The sequence below is a fragment of the Oryctolagus cuniculus genome, chromosome 2, assembly GCF_964237555.1.
Source record: "Oryctolagus cuniculus chromosome 2, mOryCun1.1, whole genome shotgun sequence".
NCBI lineage: Eukaryota > Metazoa > Chordata > Mammalia > Lagomorpha > Leporidae > Oryctolagus > Oryctolagus cuniculus.
In genome coordinates this window covers 15,431,296-15,457,615 of record NC_091433.1, presented here as the reverse complement: position 1 = coordinate 15,457,615, position 26,320 = coordinate 15,431,296, and the positions used below count along the sequence as shown (strand labels likewise).

Below are 26,320 nucleotides of genomic sequence, written 5' to 3'. Positions count from 1 at the left end.
TCATTTATATTAACGTAGCATCATACTGCTGCTATATTTTGATTAGGTGGAAAAATGGATCCCTTTGATTGAGCTATGTCTACCGACCAAAATACTTCAGTGTTTACAACACCTATAGGGATCACACATTTAATTAGCCGAGTTACCCCTCATCTCTAACTTGCCTCTCTATTATTCATAACGCCCTCTCAGAGTTGCTATTTGCTCATTCAAGCTGCAAACCCAGAACCTGTCACAGATTTAATTCATTACATCAAACACTTAGAGCTTCTAAAGGTCAAGCCTTACACTAGACCCTGGGGATGTTCAAAAAATGTTTTCATAACACATATATAAGCAACATTCATGTGCATAGTCATAAAAATAAAACTATGATGATAATAACTCACAAGTGTAATAGTGGTTATACCTGGTTGTGAGATAATGAATTCCTACTTTCTCTTTCCTATTTTTCTGATATTTCCAACCATTTTTACAACAAACATGTTTTATGCTCAAAACCATTAAAAACAAAAAACTAAGGCTCCTGCTATGGAAGTGTGAAAAGGAAAATAAAGACACTTAACTATCTTTTTTTATGCTCAGCAAGTTAATTTTTATTTTAAAAGAACAAAATATGTCTTCCTCTTTTAAAGACTCTAAATATTAGAGCTATAAAAAACAATTTTGAGAATCTAGATCCTGCAAATGAGTTGTGGCCTGACAAGTCAATTTAAGCAATTAAAATCTATCTACCCCAGGTAAGTATGCACTACGCCATAAAAACAATGCATGGCTTTAACACTTTAATCTGTGATTAATACTACATAATTTAGTGAATTTAGTGGGCCAGAAGTTCATTGGAAATAAAAAATACCACTTCTGAACCAGAAATTAAAGGGTTTCATTCATTCAAAGAAATAAAATGAGTCACTGGGACATACCGGATGTATTTTTATTGGTTTGGTTGGTTGGTTTTGGTCTGGTAGATATGAGTGAAAAATGAGTTTCTGTGAAGGGCTTTGGTTATTCAAGCTTATGCTAGAGGTCTGGGTAAATATCATAATGCTCAAAGAAACAAACTGAAAACCACAAAACAAATATTTATAACCAAAGGAGTAACCACAATACTATCGATGAAATTCTTCTCTAATGAGCCTGGATTAGCTCGTGCAAACTCAACTCAGAAACTGTGAATCACACACTTGCAAGTCTACTTTAAGGTTACACTTACAGGGGAGATTTGTGTATGCCACTCACGGATTTCAATTAATCATAGTCAACCATTTCAAAACTCCCTGCAATTTCTGTCTTAAACAAATCCAGATTTCTCTGAAAATCGTTTTCTCCACTTGTAGATTGATATTAAAAATGCAACCTTGGTTTTAGAGGAGAAGCAAAGGAGGATGTAGTCTCTGTATGTAAGTTAAGAGACCCATGTGCTGTCTCTTTTAACCTCCAACCTATGGCCTTTTCCTTTACTTACACTTCCCATCTGTCAACAAGTGCTTGTAATTTTATTACACTGTCCTGTAGTTTACGCAGAGTTGGTATTATTTTACAGAGTTCTGTTAATGGACTGGATAAATGGTAATGCTATTTAAACTAGTCTCCTGCTCCAACAAACACAGCTGCAACTGTACTACTATTTCTGAGCAAACATCTTGACCTGAACATGTAGTGCTCTCTCAACCCGTCCAAAGAGAAATTGGAGCAGACAGCAAAGGAAAAGCATATTTGGCTGCTAGCAGCAACCAACCGTGTCGAATCATAATTCATATACAGTGTACCCTCCTTTTCTTTTATATTGCATTTGGAGTCCACAGAAAGCATGTGTGCTTCTTCCACTGGCATCTCACTTTCAGCCAAGAGTCAAATGGTGATTATTCATCACAAACATGCAAAGAATATCTGTGCGATATCTAGTACACCAGGCTGGCTTTAATCTAAGCAAATGATGCTAAAAGTAAAATAATGTATGAACTGCATTTTAAGCTGGTAAACTTTCATTGGTGATATATCAGAGAAACATACAGTTAAGTAGCTGTGAAAGCTACAATATGTAAGAAAAGAAATAATTGAAATATTAGTATTCTACTATTTAAAAAGAAAAAATAAATTCTAAATTCATTTTTCTTGATTTCTAGATATGTGAGGCCCTCCTACACCATATAATAGAGCAACTATCAAGCTGTTAGTATGTAATCAATAACCAGTCAATTACTTTCTTATCCTAATACTTTCTTCTTGTTATCTTCTGTCATCTATCACTATTGTGCAAAAAAAGACACTTTTTAAATGGGAATTTTAAAGGCCTCTTTTGCATGTAAATTTGCAAACAGTTTTCCTTCCCCTCAGAATATTTTTTCAGGTAAGCTACTAGGCACTGTACCATATTAACAAAATTTGAACCTATACCCTTGCTGTCCATAGTCAACATCACAAACTGATTATTTTGGTTATTAAAGATGCTAGATGACAGCTATTTAATTTAAAAATCACCATCACAGAAAAGTGGTTACATGAAGCTTATAACTTATCTTTTCAAGAGAACAATTATTGTTAACAATTCATTAAAGTATAATTTAGAGGAGGCAACAGTTCCTCAACTCAAAAGAAGACTCCTGAGTTGAGGATGCAGATACATACCCTAAGTTTCTGTATGCATTGACTGTCTATATGAAGTGTCAAACCCAAAGCAAAGAGGGACAATAATAAACAGTAAGCTATCAAGCTGTAACTCCAGGAATATCAAAATTGCCATGTCTTTCTTATAACCAGTTCTACCTAACAAACCTAACTTTAGCTTTTATTACATCACAGGGAAAATCCTTTGATCCCAACAGGCACATAAAAGGGCTGAATGCATTTTCTAACTACCCATTGTCCTAATTTTTCACATGCCTAAATTAAGTAGAAAGTGTCATCTTATACTTTCACAAGTTAAAATTCTTTGATTCACTCAAAAATGTCATCCCTTTCTTTCATATAGAAGTTCCATAAAGTTTTAAAATAACAAAATATATGAAAAAATATTTTTACCCACTATCTGGTACTGTCAATGAGGGCAAAATGTCTAACAAAATATAGTTTGTAGGTGGGGAATTCTGCAACAGATTACACCATCTGAAATTGGAGAGACTAATCCAAATACGTTTAGAATAAACATCAAACATTCTCGTTTCTTAGATAGTGTTGAGATTACTTCCTACATTTTCCCTTTTTGGCTTAATAATGTTCAGTCAAGAGAACAGTCATCCCTTTCAAATTTTATTTTTATAATATTCAAAATAGTTTCCTCGAGTGTTAACTGTTTTTATGTGCACAGTGCACAGTAGTTTCACTGAACTCACTATACACTAGTCTTGAAGTCAATTCTTTAAAATCTCCTTCAATGACAATATTTAAAGCAGAAAGTAGAATACTACTGAAATTATCCTCACAGCCCTTCTTGGAAACTAAGCACAAATATTTAAATAGAAATATCAACTGATATACATATACAGAGTCTTTATAGTAGCCTGCTCCCTACTTCCTCAGTAAAAGTAGTCCCTAAAGAATTTTTTATTAAAAAGCCTGTCCAAGGTTTCTTTATTTGATTTTTTAAAAATTTCCTTAAATTGGGCCAATTAAACAGCAGGGGACACAAAGAAGAGGAGAAATCCTGCCAGCGGCTTTGGCTATCCTCAGAGGAACAATGTCAGAGTCAGACTCTAGAGAGTTGGTCTGGCATGTCAGCTGGGCAAGTTCTCCCTGCAGCAAGTGGAGACACTAGGGGACCTAAGGGAGACCATGATTACCATGGGGGAAGGTGTTGGGAACAGTCCTCTTACTTCTGGAATTGATGACCACATTGTTGAACTAGTAGGTTGCAAAACCTTGGATATAAAGTCAAGTTTGGGGCAAAAAAAAAAAAAAAAAAAAAGCAATATGCTCACTTTCTCTACAAACACTGCCATACGGGACATCCCCACCGTCCAGGTGGGGCCACTCGAAGCAGTTTGTATATCCCAGGACTTTTTTTCCCAACATGCGTGAACATCAATAATCATTGCTGTTTATTTTTCCAACACTTTGTAGTTTATCTTCCATCTGCACAAAATCATTCATGTGGCTGAAAATCTAATTTTAAAAGCTTTCAAATGTGTTTTCACTATTATACATTAGGTCAGCGCACAAGCATTCCAGGGAGGAAAAACTGTTTCTTCCTAATACCCACAGTATGCTCCTTTAAAGAACCACTTCCCTTTAACAGTCTATGACATAACTGATACGAAAACCTTGCCTTACGGACACACATATTGTGGAATTTGGAATTCTGGCTTTAAAAGAAACACTTAAGAGATTTACTGCTCTCTTTAAATACCTTATAATAATATTTTCAGACTAATAAACACTACTACTAGAGTACAGAAACAATACCAAAAAGCTGACATTAAGAACCACAACTGTAGAAGAAACCATGCCAGCTTCCTCTTGAAAGGAAGCACAGTAGCAACTTTCCTCTCAGAACTTACATTTCCAGAAAGTACGCACACTTCACCATCACTGGGTAATCAGAAAAAGTAAGCTAAAATAATACGATTATAATAACACATACATAAGCCACTGAGCACAGTAAAAAAAAAAAAAAAATGAACCACTGGAAAACCAATCATAAATTTCCTTAAGGAACAACAACAAAAAAGCAAAGCTTTAATCCATTAATCTGTTGGTGAGTACATTCCAGGAACACACAAGGAAATAGATCCAAAACACACTTAATAAAGCACGAGGACTACCCAAAGCAACAATAACTGTTTGCATCTACTTACAGCCTGTATAACTTCGCAGTCCCAAGAAACAGCAACTCAGGAAACAGCTGAAGGTGATTTTTGTTTAAACGCCTTTTGAGAAAACAAAAACAAAGCTTATGTTACACAGAAAATACACAACAATGAGACTGTGATTTGGTAGTGTTATGCCTCATCCTGTATTTCAGGGAAGAATGAAATGACATTGAAAAGAACTCAAGCATTGCAAATCAAAACATGGTTACACCTTTTGTTGCATGACTCTTTAAAGCAATTTTCTATTATGCTTACTCAGATGATTACTGGAGCCTACACTTTAAACTCAAATTCTGTGCTGCATCAGTCAACCAGAATATACACAACGATAAAAGATTTCATGAAGCTCACTCAAGTCTGACAGCCAACTTTAACAAGCAACAGAAAAGACCACAGTCACTAGTACCTTAAAAAAATTCATACTTCCCAAATGGCCTAAATTTCTAGGCAAAGCATTGTAGGGAAATAGAAATTTCAATTCTGCTACATTTTCATTTAGATGGGGGGAAAATGTGAGAAAGTATCACATGATTTGTCCCTACAAGCAAAAATCAGGAGAAAGTCAACAGAGTTCAAACTTCAAACCACAGCCCTCAACTCTTAACTGAATTTGAGGTTCAGAGGTACAATGAGCAGTGTCAAAAATGGTTTAAATGTTTTCAAACGTTTAGGTGATACTGGAATGTTCCCAATGTCTTAGAGAAGATCTTGATCGCAACTCTAACTCAATTGAAGCCCTGATGTTATGTAACAAAGTTCTTTTGGACCATGAAATAAAGAATGGGGGAAAAAATCTTATTCCGATATTCTAATAGGCCTAAACCATCTGTCATAAGTGTAGAATTTAACAATTAAAAATAATTTGTCTATGTATCTGCTTTTCTCAATCTAAATAAAATAATGACAAGCTGATGTAAATTGCACACAAATGATGGTTTAGCTCTCAAGGAGCAAAAACAAATCCAAGAATTCATGTCACCCTGACGAAACCAGAGCTATTTGTTAAGTCTTGAAGACAAATGTGAAGGGACAGGAAAAGAGACTGTATTAGCCTAGATGTATTTAAAGGGTCATCAGTTAGAAGCAGAACGGTACTCATTTAGCATCTACAGGACAGAAACAGGACCAGTGACTGCAAATTCCAAGAAAGTAGATAAAAAAGGAAAACCATTGTAAGACTTAGAAATATTAACAAATAGAATGATCTGCCTTGAGAAAACTTTCAACTCTGTGTTCTGGCAGAGGCTACGGGATTGTTTTTTCCTGCAAAGGATGTAATAAAAGGAAATCCTATATTAGGTGAGAAACTGGAGCAACTGAACTCAGAATTTCCTCCAAATCTTCAAACACACAGGGTGGTGATGGTAACCATACTTTCACTACATAAACTCCCACTACAAAAAACTGGGAACTACAAAACATTCTCAGCACTTAATAAAACGTACACTAGTAAAAATTTATGCCAAGACAAAATGGGGGCAAATAGTAAAATTACTGGTGGAAGGGCAAATTTACTTCCCACTGACATTAATTTTTATGAACACAATACTTAAGAAGATTAGATTTAAAGCAAAACCAAAAGTTTATTAATTTGTTCTCTGCTGAGCATGATTCTGAGGAAGGAGTAACTTCCAGAGTCACCTATTAAGCTATTTCAATAAAATAAGTTTAATTATGACTTGGTTATATTTCTCTCTCAAAAAGGTAGCCTAAACGTATTCACAAGACAATTTTCCTAGAAAAGCAACAACTTCTGGAAGGACCCCCACTGTCCAAAGATCCCATTTCAATTTCTAAAACAGCAGAAATAGGGCTTCCATAATCTGGTCCAAACCATCAGAATAACACTCCTCATCTGCGGTGCTCCAGTCACAACAGGCACACTCCTTCAGGGGCTCAGCCCTGTGGAGGCAGGGTCTGTATGCAGCCGCTCCCTTTTCTCCAATGCCACTTAACATCCTCTCTGAACCTTCTCCAGGTAGTCCTACACGGTTACGACCTCACTTGGTTGTGTCGCCACAGCATTTGAAGGTCTCTTACCCTGAATTGTGTTTATTCATGTACTGATGTCTTTCCCGCTAGGGTGTGAGCTCAAGCAGGAAGCCCAGGTTTTGGTATTCCCTCTCTTCTTCTCTGGCACCCAGCTTTTAGACCCCATCAAAAGGCAAAGAGAGCAGTCTGCTCTCACTCAGCATTTCCTAGCCTTCCCTAACACTTAGTAGATTCTTCGGAAATGTTGCATAGGAAGAGAATGATCTCGTTGCATTTTTGATATAATTTATCAGTGACCCGGTACATGCCAGAACTTACTTCTCTTAGGTTATATGCCACACTCTAGCCAATGAGAGGCTCACCATCAAACCAGCTTTCATGTGCCTAAGACAGCAGCTACATTCTTCCCCTTCCAACAACCTCCTTGCCTTCAACCCCTACCCCATACAACTTCAACATCACCAAGAAGCTACAAAGAATTCAGTATTTTTAAACTAGTTCAAACATATAAGTGATTTAGAGCTGCCACTAGCTATCATAGTAAGGGTCCTACAAAAGTGTAATTTCATATATGGTGAGAAAAGAAGTATCTCAAATTGGTGCCATCATTATCTTTTACATTATTATTACCGTTTTCACATTCCCTCCACAGGTAATAGCTAACAGATTAAGCTTCCTATGTGATGGTCACTGTTCTGAAAGCTTTATCGGAGTCATCTGCTATTAACAACATCTCCAAGAGGCAGAGCAATTCTCTCTGCGTTTCTGGGGACACCCATTCAGCTCAAAGACAGCTAGGACTTGGATGCAGGTGGCAGGAGCCCAGAGCAGACCGTCTGAATCAGCTCTCTCAAATAAACAAAGTCTAAACACTTGCAACAATAATTCAAAATGGTATAATTCTGAAACCTTCCTTTTTACCCTTCTTTCCTTGAAAAAAAAAAAGTTTTATGTAGTTCACTTCATACATATGTATGAATTAGTCACCTGAAAATAAAACATCAAGTTTAATTTAAGGAGAAAACTGGGTTGGTGTTGCAAACACTTATTTAAAATACCAAAAGGAAAAGAAAAATACATGGACATTTTTCTCTGAATTCAAGTGGTTTGTCACTTTCAGGAAAGTTATTATGATCTTAATGTCTAAACAAACCAAAATACATTTCTGTGCAAGCATAAAACAAAGGTAGTATCACACCAAAGAATACAGATAACAGTTGGTGATATGGCAATATGTACAGCAAAATAAGTAAATAAAATGAAACAGTAAAAATTGCTGTTTTTCCTTTTAAAGTATAAAACACTTTTGGCTACTGTTCTTTCTCCCATCAGTACTAAGGTTAAATGGACATACAGACATTAAAATAAAAAGAAATTCTTCCGAAGTATCCAATAATGAAAAACTTTTTAAGGATATATTCTAGTACAATAACCAAAAATTGAAACTTTAAATTGAAGAATACTTTATAAAATTTATAGTTACTTTAAAGATTATTAAGGTGCATAACAATTACTGAATAGAGCCACAGAAAAAGCAATCTTGTTCCTAATGCCAGGAAAAAAAAAATCACTTAGTGGCTTGAAGATAAGACTTGTACCGGCATAATAGGCGGTCTAATGTGAAGGAGCTGAAGTTAAAATGTGATGGTCCCATAATAGGAAAATAGTATTGAGTGAATTTATAAACCACAGAGGATGACTTATGGGGACCAACATAAATTAGCTCTATCAAACAGACCAGGTAAGTCAATTGCGCATTGTTCAGAACAAGGACACTCAACTGTGTCGAGAGATAACAGAGGTATAATGACACCTAGCTCCTGTGTCATCACCCTAGATGAAATCTGGCCACACAATCCCAGATCTGTTCAAGAATTCACTGGGTACTAATTTATTGTTTCAGAACAGTGGGTAGTGTATATGTTTAAAATATCATTTTCTTGGGGCAAAGATGAAAAGAGATCCCTGTTAATTTTTCCACAATACCAGCTAATTCTTGAGCATGACTTTCAGAGGGATGAGTGATCTTCTGTGTTGTATTGAACACCACTGGCCTCTGAAATGCTGATTCTAAACAACCTCAATTCAAAGGGCAGCCTGAGCATTATTGACAAGCATTGTTTTAAATTATTATCTGCCAGCTGCTCCTGTGACTCTTGTCCTTTGGTAGAGGTTACAGTCTCTTATCTTTTTCCACTCTCACCTCAATTCAATTAATATTTACAACCTTCTGTTCAATTCAAAATATAAATTGAAAACATTTTTATCAAAGCCAGTGAAAAATGGATACTTCATATTTCTATGTCATTGTAAATATAAGGTATTTTAGCCATATGCTTGGTTTGAAAAGCTTTCAATAAATGTTGCCTTAAAAAGCCTATCACGGGGCCGGGGCTATGGCTTAGCAGGTTAATACCCTGGCCTGAAGCACTGGCATCCCATATGAGCGCCGGTTTGAGACCCGGCTGCTCCACTTCCGATCCAGCTCTCTCTGCTATGGCCTGGGAAAGCAACAGAAGATGGTCCAAGTCCTTGGGCCCCTGCACCCACATGGGAGACCCAGAAGAAGCTCCTGGCTCCCTGCTTCAGATTGGCACAGCTCTGGCCATTGCAGCCAATTGGAGAGTGAACCATTGGATGTAAGATCTCTCTCTCTCTCTCTCTCTCTCTCTCTGCCTCTCCTCTCTCTGTGTAACTCTTTCAAATAAATAAATAAATCTTAAAAAAAAAAAAGTCATCAGTCAGGGGTAGAAACTAAGAGCCTGGGAATTCCAGCCAGGTCTTCCATGTGGGTTACAAGACTCACACACTTGAACCATCACCTGCCACCTCCCAGGATGTTCACTGGCAGGAAGCTGGATCAGAAGTAGAGGAACCCAGCCTCGCACCTGGCACTCTTTGATGGGATGTGGGCATCCCAAGTGGTGACCTGACTGCTGAATCAATCATCAGCTCCAAGTCTACCATTTCTAAAGCAAATATGTGATCATTTATCTTGTAGTACATGAATAAAGATTGTGTTTTCAGTGTGTTCCCAATGAAAATTTCATCCTATCCCATGCCAGAGAGGTCAACTCATTAATAAAAATGCTCCTTCCTCTTTGGGGCCATTATTTCTTGGTATTTCCACACATATCCACAGAGATTATCAGAAATACTCTGAAACAAAACATGAGGGGGGCTGTACTTTCTTCAGTCTCTTCAAAAAATAAAATCAGAATAAAGGTGATAGCAATTATATATTCATAAAAGTCATATCTATTATATATAGGCAATAGCAGATAAGATGAAATAATTCCTAAACTCATCTCTTAAGAAATAAGAGAGCTCTGCTGAAATGCCTAATCATTTTTCAAGTGCTGGGTGCCAGGCATTTTGTAAAACTATCCCCTTTATCATACTTACTTCATATATTGCCACTATAAAACATAGTAATCCCTGGGGCCGGCACTGTGGCACAGAGGGCTAAGCCTCAGCCTGCAGTGCCAGCATCCCATAATGGCACCAGTTTGTGTCCTGTCTGCTCGTCTTCTGATCCAGCCTGGGAAAGCAGTGGAAGATGACCCAAGTGCTTGGGATCCTGCACCAACGTGGGAGACCTGTAAGAACTCCTGGCTCCTGGCTTTGGAATAGCCCAGCTCCACGGTCACAGCCATTTGGGGAGTGAAGCAGCAGATGCAAGACCTTTCTCTCCCTCTCTCTGTCTATAGCTCTACCTCTCAAATAAAATAAATAAATCTTTTTTAAAAAAAGACATAATAATTCCTGCTTTTGTTTTTTTAAAGATATATTTATTTATTTTATTTGAAAGGCAGAGTTACAGAGAGATCTTCAATCCACTGATTCACCCCCAAAATGGCCACAAAAGCCGGAGCTGGGCCAGACCAAAGCCACAAGGCAAGAGCTTCTTTTGGGTGTCCCACGTGGGTCTGGGGGCCCAAGTACTTGGGCCATCCTCCACTGCTTTCCATGTTAGCAGGTGCCCATATGGGCTGTCAGTGTTGCAGGGGACAGGTTAGCACACTACACCACAGCGCCAACCCCAATAATTCCTGTTTTAAAGATGAGAACATTGTAATTTTGAAAGATGAAGGGATGTGATCAGTGCCTCAAGGAAGGTTGGGGAGAGGGGGCGTGGTGGCGCATCCAATTAAGCAACTGTTTACAATGCTGGAATCCCATACCAGAATGCCAGTTCCAGCTGTAGCCACTCTGCTTCCAATGTAGCTTCCTGTTAACTTACCTGGGAAGGCAGCAGATATTACCTCCTGGCTTAGGCCAGAGCCAGACCTGGCTATTGTGGACAGCTGGGAAGTGAACCAGCAGATGGCAGAAAGATCTCCTCCTCTCTCTCTCATCCTCTCCCCCCACCATCCCTTTCCTTCAAATAAATAAATAAGTCTTTTAATAAAAAAGATTTCACAGTGGAATTGGAATCAACGTTTTCTGATGCCGCTCTTATCTAATGTTTCTGATTTTCAAAGGGGGAAGAGAAGTTGGTTGGAAGGCATGTTGCCTGGTGTTCCTGGGACACCAAGCACCAACGGAGAATATTATAAAAAAGCCTGAAGAAAACAAGGGCATCTGGATAATTCCCAGCCCACTTTCTCTTGCCAGAACCGAAAACAGCAGCACATGGTCAGCGCTCCAGGATTACCTTCATCCAGAGGACACAGAAAGAAAACAGCCTAGTAATTTCCTGTAAACTTTATAAAGCAATATTCCCGTTTTTGTAATACCAAATCAGCCCTGTTTTTCCTGGATTTCCATTCTGAACACATTCTCCCTGATAACTCCTTCTGATCCAGCAGCTGTATCTTGCTTTGAAAAATAACAGCAATATATATATGAAGCCCATGCAGAGGAGTCTTTTACTGCATGCAAAGTTGTGAAAGTCAGTCCAGAAGGCTAAAATGGAAGCAGAAAAGTATCCAAAAGCAATGAAAGACAGAAGTCAGTGTAAAATATTTGACATTCGGCTGCTTCGACAAATACAATGTAACAGTGCAAACTAAACCACTCATTTCAGGGGAGACAGAAAGGACACAGCATCCAGCAAACACTACCACAAAGGATGAGCCCAAAACAGATGTGGGAAAAATAAACAGCCTCGCTGCTTCAGAATTTGTAAAACAGTCCACAAAGAGCAAATGGGGTCTTCCCATCACTGTTCAACTTCAGGCCCATAAAAAACAAAAAAAAAGTTGCATGAGAAACTGTCTCAGAGAGATTCACTGTTATGCTAAATTTGCAATAATTCCTTTGCATTAAAGCTTTCAAGGGCCACAGTCAGAAAACATAATTCAAAGGAGTCCATGCTGCTTCTAAGTAGGTGAGAAAAACTGACATTTAATAGCATATAAGGTAGAGCATTTTTATTTTATGAAATGTGCATACTCAGCTCTAATTTTTAAAGAGACTTTCCAAGAAGATGAGTGCAGTGGCTTTGAACGTAGATACAAAGATAGCAGAGCACAATTCTTCTGAGATGGGCTTGCTTTCTCCCCATGGAGATTAGTACTGCTCATCTGCCCTCACATTAAGAAAAGGTAAGTGTTAGGTGCTGCCTATAACGTGTAGGATTAGTCAGAAGAGGGGTTCTCAATATCCTTGAAGAACAGAGGATAAACAGCATTTTCCTCCAGACCTGTTCCACAACATACTCTTGACCTGAACTCATGTGTAGCAACCAACAACAAAAGCCTTAGACTGTCAGAGTTTCCAGCCTCAGCCTGTCAACTTAAGAATGGTTTGTGAATGCAGGGAGAATTAAATCAGAAGCCCCTTTACAGAGAAATAAAAATGCCTTTTATTTATCCTCACCTGAGAGTTTGGTCTTTTTGCAAATGTGGTCTCCTTTATAAAAACAGATCTAGACATCTCTAAATAGAGAATTTCCTTTATATCAATTTGAAGAAAATTTTCAAATGTCTTAAGTTAGCCAGCTTATTTTCCAGGATTCTGCACATGGCTCCACCCCATTATAATGATATTTTCAGGACTAAATGGTCAAGCAAGTATCAAACTACAAAGCTAGGAAGAAAGATGTCATTTCAAATTGGAAGATTTGAAAATGAAGAATTTAAGGCAATATTGATGGTAAAAGTACACATTCATTCATTATAAGTAAGAAAAATGAAGGGTCCACATGTTTTAATCACTTCTGTAATATCCCTAATACAAGACTATAAGGTGATGGCGATATTCATGTAAAACCAACTGCAAAGCTAGGAAGCTTTTTCATGGCATGTTATTGAGTCTAACACAATCTAAACATGCATGCATTTAATTTTTGCAGTTACAAAGTCAGTAACAAAACATCCTAATAATGACAATGCTAAAACATATCAAATGTGTTCTCACACTCTTGGTTTTTTGTCATGAAGGAATTTGCAAAAAGAGAGGATGATTTTCACTAATGGAATCCTGAAGTACCCTGGATCCCCATAAAAGGCCATAAAGCAGGATCTAATGACTTCAGCGTTTCCCACAAACAACAAGTGAACAACAGCATTTCACATCAGCCCACAGAATTTTTGGGTCTCCATGTGACTTTCAAACACTCAAGGACATTACATATCAGATGAGAACTATTCTGCATTAGTATTTTACATGAAGAATTTAACTGCAGATAGGCACAAGTAGGTACCCTCAGAAAATGTAAAAAAAAAAAAAAGCGTATTCCATACATGTTCTGATTCTTCACTGTAGTGTACTTGTAGATGATTTTTCCTTAACGGATTTTTCCTGAATCATTTAGCCACATTAGATTTCATTGGAACATTTTGATTAAGTAATAGGAGAACTGTCAACACCATCTCAACAAGGTGCCCTGTTGAGACACTGTTTGCAGCCCAGATAAACAGGTACTGCTGGTGGTAGAGTACCCTAGAAAACCTGCCATTGCACATGTTAGGTCTGTGAGTATTGTAACAAACTGTCAAAACAGGAAGTAATGTGTGCTTGTGGTGTGTAGGCAGAACTCAAATTTATTCCTTTTGCAGTGACTCATAACCACATTCTGTGGATGATCATGTCATCTGATGCTGTTTTCTATACAACAGAAAAAAAAAAGGAGTGAAGGAAAAGGGGAGGAGAGTGACAGAGCGGAGGGGAACAAAGGAATAAGAGGGACAGAAGAAGGGGAGAGGAAGAAAGGGAGGCCCTAATGGGAAAGGAAGGAAGGAAGGAAGGAGGTAGACAGTGAGGAAGGATTTTGACATCCACCTACTCCTTGACATCTTTTCTGACAATTCTGTAACGGATCCATGATTTGAAGTGGAAAGTATCATTATTTTCTACCTACAGTTCTTTGATTTATTTGATAAAGACTTTCCCATTCCATGCTAAGATTCAATTCAATTTAATGTGACCCTTTTTCTTTTAAAGCTGTGGCAGGGGGTTGGTGCTGTGGTCCAGGGGCTTAAACTGCCACTCAGCAAGCCAGCAGAAGTCCTCTGCAGAATTCCAGGTACTCTGCTTCCTATCCAGCTTCCTGGTAATGCACCTGGGAAAGCCACAGCTAATGGCCCAAGTGCTAGTGCTCCTGTCTCCCATGAGGGAGACTGGGATGGATTTCCTGACTCACGGATTTGGCCTGGCTCAGACCTGGCTACTGCAGCCATTTGGAGAGTCAGCCAGTAGATCAAAGACCTCTGCGCACTCTCTCTCTCTCTCTCTCTCCTTCTCTCTCTCTGTACAACTCTTTCAAATTAATATAAAAAAATTGGGGTCTAGTAGTTCAGACACCAGTTGGGACACCTGTATCCCATATCAGAGTGCCAGGGTTTGAATCCAGCTCCTCTCCCAATGCTAGCGTCCAAGTAATAAAAACTCTGGGGGCAGCAGATGATGGCTCAAGTAACTGAGTCCCAGTCACCCTTGTGGGAGACCTGGATTGAGTTACAGGCTCCAGGCTTGGGTCACTGCAAGCATTCTGGGAGTTAACCAGCAGATGGGAATGCTCTCTCCCGTGTGCACTCTCTCTCTCCTCTGTCTCTGCTTGTCAAATACAATAAAATTTCCAAGGCTTCAAAAAGAAAAATGTTTATTTCTAAAAAGGCACAAATCTTCTATTTTCAGATTTGTCTTCTTTTGGTAGATCAGGTTAAAACTCCACCAACATAAAATAAGAAGAAAAAAAGTAACTTTTAAATAATCGTAAAAGAGCTTTAATTTTATCACTTTAAAATAAAAGTAATTTAGAACCATGATATACAAAATAATAAAAACTAACATGTTTGCTTTGTTCTTCATACAAGGAATGAAAATTAAGTCACTCTTCATTGTATGAATGGCATATCCAACACAGACCTGCACTTATATACCTTTTCATAATTTAGAATTACAAGTTAAATTTCCACATCTAAAGTGTTTACCACCACCTAAGCTTAAATAAAATGCATAGTTAAAGGTTAATTCATTGATTACTTCCTATCTCTCACATTTTCCTTTGGAGCTTTCTGAAAAAGCAACCAATTTTTGTGATGTTAATGACACTGACTAGAATAAGGATCTATATACCACAGGTCATAGGAACTTGTTATGTTCCTGGCAGTTTTTTAATTTTTATTTTTAAAATGCAGACTAAACAAAATGTAAAATGGTTTCACAAAAACACGAATTCACCCTTTAGCAAAACTGCCCTGCCATTTAATGTATTTTAAAAAATAAATATTTGAAAAGTGTATCCACAATGTTCCTAAGAAATGGTTTTGAATTCCAGAGTCCCAAGGAGATGAATTGGCTGTCAGATAACAATGTGCTTCCATCAGATGGACTTGGCAGTTGTAAACAAAAGGAATTTTCTCAGCTTTTCCTCACAAATATGAAATATTTGCTCTCGGCCAACAGCTGGGGAGACTTAAAGAAGTCCTGCATATATATTAGTTTTCATTCAAAATTACAAATCCTCCTCCCACTCTGAAACATCTGACTGAGTAGAATAGAAAACTGTTCTGAGTTGAAGCTACATTCCCAGGAAAAGCAAAAGGCAAAAAATAGTACCTACTCACAACTCTAATAGAATTTCTGATCATCCTGGTTAATAATTTTTAGGAAAAGTTAATTTATTCAAAATGAAAGTTCAAATGGTACTCTGAGGTGGCTTAAAAAAAATGACAACAAAGTTTATTTTGCTCTACTATTCCTAAAAATATTTAAAACTATAGTATAACCAAAATAAAATCTGCATGAGAAGCCAACAAGATTCCTTCAATGATTTGGATGTTGAAACACATAAGTATTTCTATCTAATGACCAGAAGTTATTCCTGAAACACTGTTAATGTTTAAATGGCAATTTAAATGATCTATTCATCTTACCAAACATTTAAATTAATGCATTTTTAATGGATGGGTTAAAAATAGCATGAGTTACTCACCAGGAGTTAAACTATTCATGAAACCCTATGAAGGAGATCAAAGAATAAATATTTTCAAAGTATTTTATATACACTTAGATTATAAATGTATAGGCTTTATTAGAAAATCAAATGTATATCTTGTTTTTATTTCTCCCAAAACTGGCTCAAATAGTGAGTTTAAACACATTTTTAGTTCAATCATTATGTTCTCCATGTTGTAATATATATCATGAACAGTTTTTAACAATAAAATAGACAATTCTGCATTTTACTAGAGTTGGTGAAAATGTGGCCTATGTATTTACAAATATGGTAGAAGTTAACAAGCCATTTTTCCACTTATAGACAATTGCACTGAGTTAACTTGTGCCCTTGGGCCCAGTGATTCTAATGTGTTTTACCTAAAATGACATCATATTTCATTGTTTTAAATACTAACTTTATTTTTTACCTAAACTGACTATTAAAGCAGGCATGGAAACTTATTAAAGTAATTGTTGCTACTTTTAATAGAGTTTTACTTGCTCTTGGAATGCAAACCTATCAGATGCAAGTATTCAAGACATATGAAACATGGAGTTCATTCTTCAAATTACAAAGTCTACAATGTTTCCAAATTATTTCAGACACAGTTTTGCGATGTGTAGACACACACCATAAAAAACACACACACACACATATACACACACATGTCCTCAAATAATGTAGATCCATCCATGAGATATTGTGTCTAAAAAACATATTTTAATATCCAATATCTATATTTAATCATCTTGGAAAAAAGAAGGATCAATGTTAAATGACCACACCAGTAACAGTGTTCTTGTTTTAATAAGATCTTTAACTTCTTTTTTCCAGAAGAAATATTTAGAAAGCTATCATAGTATAATGAAATAAAATTTTAAGTAGCAGTTATCAACAATTTTAACCTTAAGTGTTAAATATCAAAAAGCAAATCTTTACCAGTATGAATTTAAAATACGTCTTCAAATATCACTAATGAAACACAAAGCAACAGCATGGAAATCAAAATAACTACAGGAGTAGCAAAACTTCTCTTTTTTATAATATACCATTAATGCAAAAATATTATGACAGTTCTTCTTACATCAGCAAACACAAATTATCAGAAAACATTTTTAAAAATGTACATCTTTAAGTAACAAAGCAATGGTTATCAGGAAATAAATGTTTCAGAAAAGTGAATTTGATTACTTTGAGTTTGATTACGACCTATTGCTGTTTATCCAGAAACTCTACTTGTTATAAACAGCCTGAACACCACTTATTCACTCTCCTTTTCTGGTAAACTTTCAAAAGTTCACACATGAAACTGAAGACATGATCCTTAAAAATTCAAGCACTTGAAAAAAAATTACAATTATGCTATCATAAGTCTGGAATTAAAAATACTTACAGTCTTTCCAGTTCTTTCAGATCCTGGAATGCTCCTCTTTCAATGGTGCTAATCTTATTCTCCATAAGCTGACTGAAATGCAAAATATAATATGCTTCTTAAAGTCACCACTCACTATCCGAGAAAGTTTCAATTCAGCAACTTGAAACTTGTAACCACCTTCCCTTTATAAAGTTAAATTTTGTTCTGGTTTAAGATCCAGCATCAAAATGACTGAAGATACATTTGAGAAAACTCAAGGAGGGGAAACAGAATCCAAATCACAAAACTTGCATAGAAAATACTGATAGTTTCTCACAAAATTCAGTAGACAAAATCCTGAACCTTAAACTATAATATTTCTAAAGAGCAATCCGTGATGCTGCAGCTTTGATATCTGCTTTTTGGTAGACTGATTTTCCACTGAGTTCTTAACTAAAGAATCAATAAACAGTAACTCATCACATGCATACTTCAGTTTTGACTTAGAGATACAAATCAGCAATGGGAAGACATCATAATGGCCAAAATGTATCCTAAGAGGTGAACAAGTTCACAGTCATCAGAAGTATATGACCTTGAGATATAAAAGTTTACACGCCTATGGGTAAAAACAATTTTACATATTACTCTCAAGTAATAGTGGGTTAAATTAGCTGTGAGTGAAACTAATTAAGGAACTAATCATATTGTAGTAATTTTATAAAAGCTACCAGATACTCATATAAGATACAAGCAACTTAGCCCAAAATATGACCAATACACTTTTTTTCACCAAAAACTACCGAAAAGTTATATTGCTTGAGTTTAATGTTAGAAATAATACCTAAATGTTATTAGTCTCATAAATTGTGAACTGTTCCATATTAGTAATAAGAAAAATCAGATTTATTTTTCTAGTTAATCTCAAATACTGAAAGTATCAAATGTCTCAGATTACATATTCACATCATGAAAGTAATTACATTTTTATACATATACTTAGGTTATGGTATAACAAAGATTCAAGATCATTTCGGCAATACTGTTTCTATGGCATGAATCCCATCTTAAAAATTCAACTTTTAATCAAAATTTGAATTGCAATGATAAATAAAAGTAATCAACACATTAAATGAAATTGTGTTTGAGTCACTAGACCAGTTTTAAGAACTGAAAAAAAAAATCTATCTCCAAAATACAGAGGAAGCACACTTACAGAACTCTCAGATGTCTAAGGCCAGCAAAATCTGTCTTCGTAATCCGCGTGATGTTATTTCCATTCAAATCCCTACGAGAAAAGCAGAAAATGAAAGTTGCATTTCTCTCACTATCTGGTTAAGCAAAACTTAAAGCAACTTAGAGCTTGAAACGTTAGCCCAATTAGCAGAACACAGTCCCTGGGACAGACAGGGGAGCAAACTTTGAAAACAATGTTTTTAGCGTGACTCTTAGCCAGTTTACAAAGCTCGTGTTTGCTGGCAAAGACAGGAACATGAGGTGGTTATGCTACCACGGAAAATTCTCTTTTCCTGTGTGTCTCTTGTGTGTATGGAAGCGCTTTCAATTTTTGTACTTATAAGGATGTGTCCATCCATTTCACAGGTATTCTGCTTTTTTCACTGTTCTTGTTAGACACACCCCCAAAAAGTTCCCTTCAAGACGTTAAAGGAACAGTTTTTTTCACCCTATTCAGGAGGAAATTTTTAAAATCCGAATGCTAACCTTAGGTAGCATGGTGGCTAAACTTCTGAAGGCAAAGAAAAAAGTTAGCGTGCCATCAGGAAAACTACATTTCATGGATTGCATTTCTAGGCGTTTACCTTCCTACCTTTGGAGGAAAACTAAACTCCCAGGCAGCTCCGGGAACCCCACTGCGAAGGCAAAGGGGAAACTGCGGGGGGCGGGGGCAATACTGGAAATGGGATTCAGGCCCTGACACTTTTGTTCAGATTTCAGCACCACTTTGCCTTCAAGAGTCGAACTCCCCTTCTCTGGCATCTCAGGTCAAGATCTAAACTTGCCCTGGTTCCAATCATTTCAACTAAAACCAGGTTTCGCTGGAGCCTGAAGATCCTCCCTCGTGGAAGCAGGTTCTCCCTACCTTTGACTTGAAAACCTCATGTTTGAAAAAATCTATTTGAAGAGCTTACTTCGTCAATGACACAACTTCGTAAGCCAGCGCTGAGTCAACTGTTTTCTGACAACTCTTTATATAGATTCCTTTCTAAGGATTTTTTTTTTTCCCGAAAATCTGAAACTCAATGGCCATTTCCCCCGCTCTGAGTACACTCCTTTTTTGTTGGGTAAGATACGTTAGTGCTTAAACTTTAGACTCTTCTGAACAGCATGAAATGACGAATGCTAAAGCTGAATCCCGCATTGCCTCTCTGTCTCTCCAATCCGCTTCTCCACTCTGAGCAAAGTGCCACTGAGCTCTTCCTAAAATTGTTGGGGTCTTTCACCGACTATTTAACTGGAACCTCGACCCCCCCACACACCAGGGACAAAGGTGGGTCACGTCTTCTCTAGACAGCCCTCGTGGGGGACCCCGGCTCGTCCAGGACTGAGGACCTGAGAGAGACGGAGAGGAATGAGGGGGGACCCAGTGGCCTGGGGCGTGGGTGGGGGGAGAAGAAGAGCCTTTGCGAAGGAAGAAAGGGCTCACCTTGGGCGTCCTGGCGACCAAGGAAATGGGCAGGATAGGAAGGGAGACTCCAGGCGCTGCGGAGGGCGCGGGTACAGCCCTGCGGGTCTGAGGGCGCCCTCTCCGAGACCGCAAGCCCCGCCACCCCGGGGCCGAGGAGGCCGCGGAAGCAGAGTCCAGGACCGCTCGCCCCCGGCGGCCTCGCCCCGCGCTCGCCGCGCCCGCGGGGCCCACGCGCAACCGCAAGAGCGGAGCGCGCCCGGCGGCCTCGGCGCTCACAAAGAGAACGGCCTCCATGCTCCACTTCCCTGAACTCGGGAAGCGCCCCGCCAGGAGCGCGAGGGCCGTCCACGCCGGCTCTGCGTTTACTTCTTCATTAGAGACTCGCAGAGCCCCGGGAGGCGTGCGGGCAGCGGAGCGCGAAGAGGCAGAGGCCACGAGCTGCAGCTGTGCGCAGGGGCGCAGACACCGCCCGGGAGGTGGCGGAGGGCTGGCGGGGGCAAGCCCAGCGCCACGGGGTCGCCGACACAGCCACACCGGCTCGGCCGGCTAACTTCGCCGAAAGGACGGGACACGGTCGTCCGCCGCAGTCCCTCGCTCCGAGGAGTACCTCGGGCTCGCCGCTGCCGCCCCGCAGAAGCAGGGGGCAGGGCAGAGAGTCGCGGGGGGCTACACGTGGCCACTGCGCGAGGCGTCGGCTCCCTCCTGGCCTGTGAGAAACGCCCCTGGGCGCCCCCAACTACCCCTTCTCCCCTCACTTCGTCCCCAGCGAGGCGACAAAAAGCCAGAGGGCGGAAGTTTTTTTTTTTTTTCCCTCTTTTGAACCAACCCCCTGCCGCGTCCCCTCCTCGCCAGCCCCGGGTGACAAGAATGGAGACCCGGCCGCAACAGCAACCGCAAGGTGACTGCTTGGCGGAGTCTGAGGAACTAAGTCGCGTCTCTATCCGAAAGTACCTGTCCCCCACCTCCCCGCTCCCTAGATCCCGAAAAGGCGCCCGCAAGCGGCTTCGAGTGGCGGGACCAGCGCCGGGGGCGGGGGGTGGGGAGCGAGGCGTCGAGCGCCGCCGCCCGCGGACCCGCCCCTCCCTGGGCAGTGCCCTCCCGGAGAGCCCACCTCCGCTGCGCGCGTGCAGGAGAGGGAGCGAGGGCTGCGCCAGGCACAGGTCCGGCGCCGCTCGGTGCCTCCAGTCCGGGGGCAGGAGGTGCGCGACCCCGACGGAGAGAGCGCAGAGCGCATACTCACAGTCTCTCGGTGTTGCGGGGAATGTTCCTGGGCACGCTGCGCAGCGCCAGCCCGTGACAGTCCACCGTGCTGCCGGAGCAGGAGCACTGCGCCGGGCACGCCTGCGGCGCCACCTCACTCAGGATCGCCAGCACCAGCCCCAGCGACAGGGGCAGTGTCTGCCAGCCAACGCCGCGCATCTTCCCCAGCCGCCGCCGCCGCCGCCTCCTCGCCCGCTGGCGCCAGGGGTTTCTCTAATAGCTTGCTGCTCCGAGCGACCCTTGCACGGTCGGAGGCTCAGCGCCCGGCGTGCCCAGGGAGATGTGCACAAAATAATATGGAACAGTAATAATATTCAGGGCAGTAGAGCCGAGAGAGGCACACACGCCTCCCAGCTCCCTCTTCCACCCTCCTCTGGCAGGGCAGGCGCTCCTTGAGCAACTTCAGGTCCTGCAGAGCAGAGGGCCTGGCCCAGGCTGCAAGGAGACCCCGAGAGCGGCCGAGGGGGCGATCACGCGCGTCTTCCGTCTCCTAAGGATCAACTTGGCGGTAAAAGCGCCAGGGCTTCCAACGACCGCGAAAATGCAGGGGCCGGTTGCACGGGGAGAGTGGGAGGGGGAGGGGAGTGCTCTGATCCCACGCACCCCTCTGCAAATCCAATTCCACTGGGGAGAGGGTACGAGGCAGAAGAGCGGAGCTCAGCAGAAATGGTGGCCCCGGATGAGTGTGGGCTCCCTGAAGCTAGAAGGCGCAGGAGGAGCCCTGTGGGCCCGAAGCGGAGCGCGCCGGGCGACTGGGCATGGCGCGCGGGGGCGCACGGGGCGGACGCGCAGCCCCCGGGGGGCGCGGGGCGGCGCTCACTCACGCGGCCTCTCCCCAGCCCGCAGCCCCGCCGCAGCCCCGAGCCGTCCTCGCGGTCTCCCGGCTGCCAAGGATGGTTTGCCAACACACATGCACTTCGCTGGAGGATGTCTCGGCAATCCCGCCTCCCGCCCGGCGTCCTTGGCGACGCTCTGCACCAGGGCCTGCCCCGAGGTCACGCAGGAAAGACAAAAGGGCAGTCCGATCGCTGCAGCCGGGCAGAAATATCCACGGGGTCAGCACCCCAGCACAGGAAATCCGAGAGGCGAAGTTGAGGACCAGAGCTCCCGCGAAGACCTCGTGGGCACCGGCTGGAGCAGGACTTGCAGCCGGGCAAGCCGGAAGGAGCCGACAGGCAAAGGCCAAGGTGGAAGTGTCCGCGACCCGGGCCCTGCAGGGGTGTCCTGCAGGGTGGCTGGGGGGCCGGCGGGTCGGTGGGATCCGCGACTCCGGGAACGGCCCGGCCGCGGTGCGTGCGCGCGGGTGGCAGCCCCTGTGGTCTCCCGGAGACGCCGCAGCTCCGCGCAGACACCTGATGGCAAAGGTAGAAGAGATGACCGCCGGCCGAGGCAGCCGCCCACCAGTAGATCCTCCTCCTCCAAGTGCGGGAACTTTTCCCAAGGTTTTGAGTCGCGTGCCCCACGGCCACGGTGGGGGTCCGCCCGCCGACGTCGCGACGCCGCCCGGCTCCGAGTCCTGCACCTGCCTCGGCTGCGGCAGCCCCTTCCCCTCTCCCGGCTGCCCTGCCGCTTCCTGGGCCTCCTCCTCCGGGGAGAGAGAGGGCAGGCGGCGGCTCGGCCGGCTCCGGAGTCCCCGGCAAGTGTCTAAACAATAGGACGGACGCGGCAGCAGCCGGAGTCTCGCCGGGCTACGGGAAGGTGGCTTGTTGCTGTAACTGGAGTTGTCCGGCTCCGGCTGCCTGGCGCTGGGTGCAGCCGAACAAAACGCGGGCCCGCGCCTCTGGAGCCGACCGCAGACCCCCGGACGCTCCCCCTTTTTGCTCAGCACTCCTGCCGCGCCCGGATAGCTCGGCAGCTCCGGCCTGCGCCCGGGAACCTCGGCGCTCCCATCACTCGCCGCCGCCGCCGCCGCCGCCTGTTTAGCCACCGTCTGCGGCAGCCCCCGCCGCCAACCTCCACCGTCCAGGAGCTTCCCAAATAAATAACCCCAACTCCGAAGTTAAGCCGGCGAGGGCCTTATATAGCCACCCGAGCCCCCACCCGCCCCCGGCCCCGCCCCGCGCGGGCAGGGCCCGCCCCCTGGCTGCGCGCTGGGAGCCCGCACCTCGCCGGGGAGAGGTGAGGCCCGGGCTGCCAGCGCCGGGCGGAGGCGGCGGCGGCGGCGGCGGCGGGCGCGCGTCCCCGTGCGCCGCGGCTCGCGCCCTCGCTCCCACGCCCGGGCAAAGTTTGCGGCGGGAAGGAGGCTCCCCGGCCCCCGCCCCCAGCTCCTTGGCCCCAGAGGTGACCCTGGCTCGGAGACGGTGGCTCGCAGCGGGACTGCGGGGAGAGAGGGCGGCTTTGAACGCGGCTCATAAATAGCGCTGCCGGCGCCTCCGCTGCAGCTTTTGCCACGCGCTCCTAAGGGGGCTGCCGAGTGCTTGCAGCGCTGCGACGGAGAGAGGAGAGTATGATTTAAAATAAAAAAATGTAAAAAAAGGAAGCCTACCGAAATAGATCTGCCTGCGCTCGCAGACACACACACGTGTATTTTGGGGAGCTTAAAAGTTCAGAGTTTCTGCAAGTTGGAAAACGGTGGCTTTCGGCCTCCAAGCCGCCCCCGTCCATTTAACCCTTTGTTTACAGGCACACACAACCGCCAGGCTCAGCTGAGGCTTTGAACGTACAGCGCTCCTCCAAGTCTGGGGGCCTGAATGTCTCTGTGATCTGACTCCCTTGGGGCGGAAAGGAGAGAAAAATAAATCCCTAGCAACGTGCGTTGCACCAGACGGTTTCCTTTATTTCAGGGCGGTTCTGGGTATTTTTTCCCCACTACGTTTTGAAAGAGAATTTCCTTGTTTCTTCTTGGTGCGGTGTGTCTGGCAACAGCTACCATTCTCCCGCTCACCCCAAGGAACACCAACGCCACTGCAGGTTTGAAATGACTTCCAGAATGAGCCCTCTCCTTCGGTTGAATTTAAACGCAGCACCTCGTCCCTCTTCCTCCTCCTCCTCCTCCCATTCCGCCTTTAAAAAGCTTTCATGGGAACTTGTGTGAGCCTGGAGCCTATTGCTGTTCTTGCAGTATGGTAGTTATTTCTGTAATTCTCTGTCGTTCCTTGGAAAGCGAGAGCACCTGTCCAATTCTTTTTTTTTTTTTTTTTTTTTTGCATTTCCAGCATCCAACAAATATGCCTGGCACATAGTAGGTGCTCTGAGAGCCAATGTCTTCAACAAATATGCTGGCACATAGTAGGTGCTCTGAGAGCCAATGTCTTCAAATCAAGAATATATTCAACCCTAAATCTCTCCACTATCTTCAATAACATTGTTCCTACTTAAAATTTTTCTGAAATGTTCTTTTATAATGGTTGCTTCTACCTATGTCATTTTGCCTGGTCTGCAAAGCCCCTCCCTTTTTAAAGATTTAATTATTTATTTATTTGAGAGGTACAGTTACAGACAATGAGAGGGAGAGACAGACAGAAAGGTCTTCCATCTGCTGGTTCACTCCCCAAATGGCAGCAAGGAGCCTCTTCTCTGTCTCCCCTAAGGGTGCAGGGGTCCCAGCACTTGGGCCATCTTCTGCTGCTTTAGCAGGCCATAGCAGAGAGCTGAGCCGGAAGAGGAGCCATAGGGATTTAGGCCACTGCGACATAGCACCAGCCCCTGCAAAGCCCTTTTGAGGGCATTTCTGAAGACAGGGTAGTCACACAATAGTAACTGAATTGGAGCTTTCATGTTAGTAACAGATTTGTATTGCAAGATTCTTTGTAACAGCTTCAAAGCATTTAACATTTATTAACTCATTTGTCCTTCTAGATTTAGCTTTAAGGTCTACTGTGTAATTAACTTCCTTGAGAAAGAGAAAAGAGAAGCCATAGTCACATTTTCTTGTGAGGAAAATGATGAAACAAAGAACAAGCACCTGTCACTGAGGAAGGATTCCTCCCCTAGGTGAATTTCCTTTCCAGGAAATTAGGTGGTTAAGGGATGGCTGCGACTTCAGTGATTTTGTTTCAATTCAAAACTTTAATACTTTGTTGGCAGGCAGCAAGTCGTATTTATGTTTCACTTTATCCACCACATAGAATCACTGTTATTTTAATTGCAATAGGGTGTCCTGCATTCCAGATATTCCAAATAATATTGATAGTTGCATGAATGAAATTCTTAGATATTAATTCAAATTTGATTCTCTATGGCTTACTTTCCACTCTGTAAAACCAAAAAGGAGCTGAACATAACATTCATAGAAACATGCCTATGGGGCCATATTTTTTAAATTTGATGCAAATTTAAATACCAAGCTATGTCTTATGGATTTCATTAAGAAAAAAGGAAGACTGCAACTAATTCCTGAGAAGCATGGCACATCAATTTTTGTGTGTCATCAACTTTGAGATTAATAAGGGAAGATTTATACATGAGTGACCAGGTTTCTAGTTTTAAAAAATACTGTATTATTCCTTTAGTATCATTGCAGGATAATTGTTGGAGACCTTAGGTACCCCAGTAGCATTAACTTCAACAACTTAATTCTTTCTAGATTATTTTGTTCCCAAATGAGTTCTACATTTCCCTTTGACTATCACACAGAGCCTGAAGACACCTTTCTGTGATGCCTCTTGTCACCACATGAGGTCTCCATAAATCCTGACCTCGGTTAAGCAGAAGTGGAATCCACTGCTGTTATCCTGATAAAAATATCCAGTTGCTAGAATAATTTTTGAAACAACTTACGTACTTAAAGACCTATGTTAGTAAAAAGCAAGGAAGGAGGAAAGGAAGGAATGGAGGAACATTCTCCCAGTTGGCGTTTTTGGGGGGAGAAAAGGTGAATTGAGACTTATGAGAAATAGCAAGAAAGGAGAATTGATGAAAAGGTGATAAAT

At 42.2% G+C, this 26,320-nt stretch overlaps 1 protein-coding gene across 8 annotated transcripts in view; it reads right to left on the bottom strand.

The window, feature by feature from the left end:
* The window catches only part of SLIT2 (slit guidance ligand 2), a 397,498-nt gene extending 375,750 nt beyond the window's left edge, over nt 1-21,748 (bottom strand). For all 8 annotated transcript variants that reach the window (XM_070069592.1, XM_070069594.1, XM_070069595.1 and 5 more), the window contains exons 1-4: nt 21,430-21,748; nt 18,759-18,830; nt 17,582-17,653; nt 4,794-4,865 (exon numbers count right to left, since the gene is read on the bottom strand). In XM_070069592.1, the coding sequence (XP_069925693.1) occupies nt 4,794-4,865; nt 17,582-17,653; nt 18,759-18,830; nt 21,430-21,608 (395 nt within the window). In that variant the 5' untranslated portion in view covers nt 21,609-21,748. The remainder of the gene's footprint in view (nt 1-4,793; nt 4,866-17,581; nt 17,654-18,758; nt 18,831-21,429) is intronic.
* Between the last annotated feature and the right edge of the window lie 4,572 nt (nt 21,749-26,320).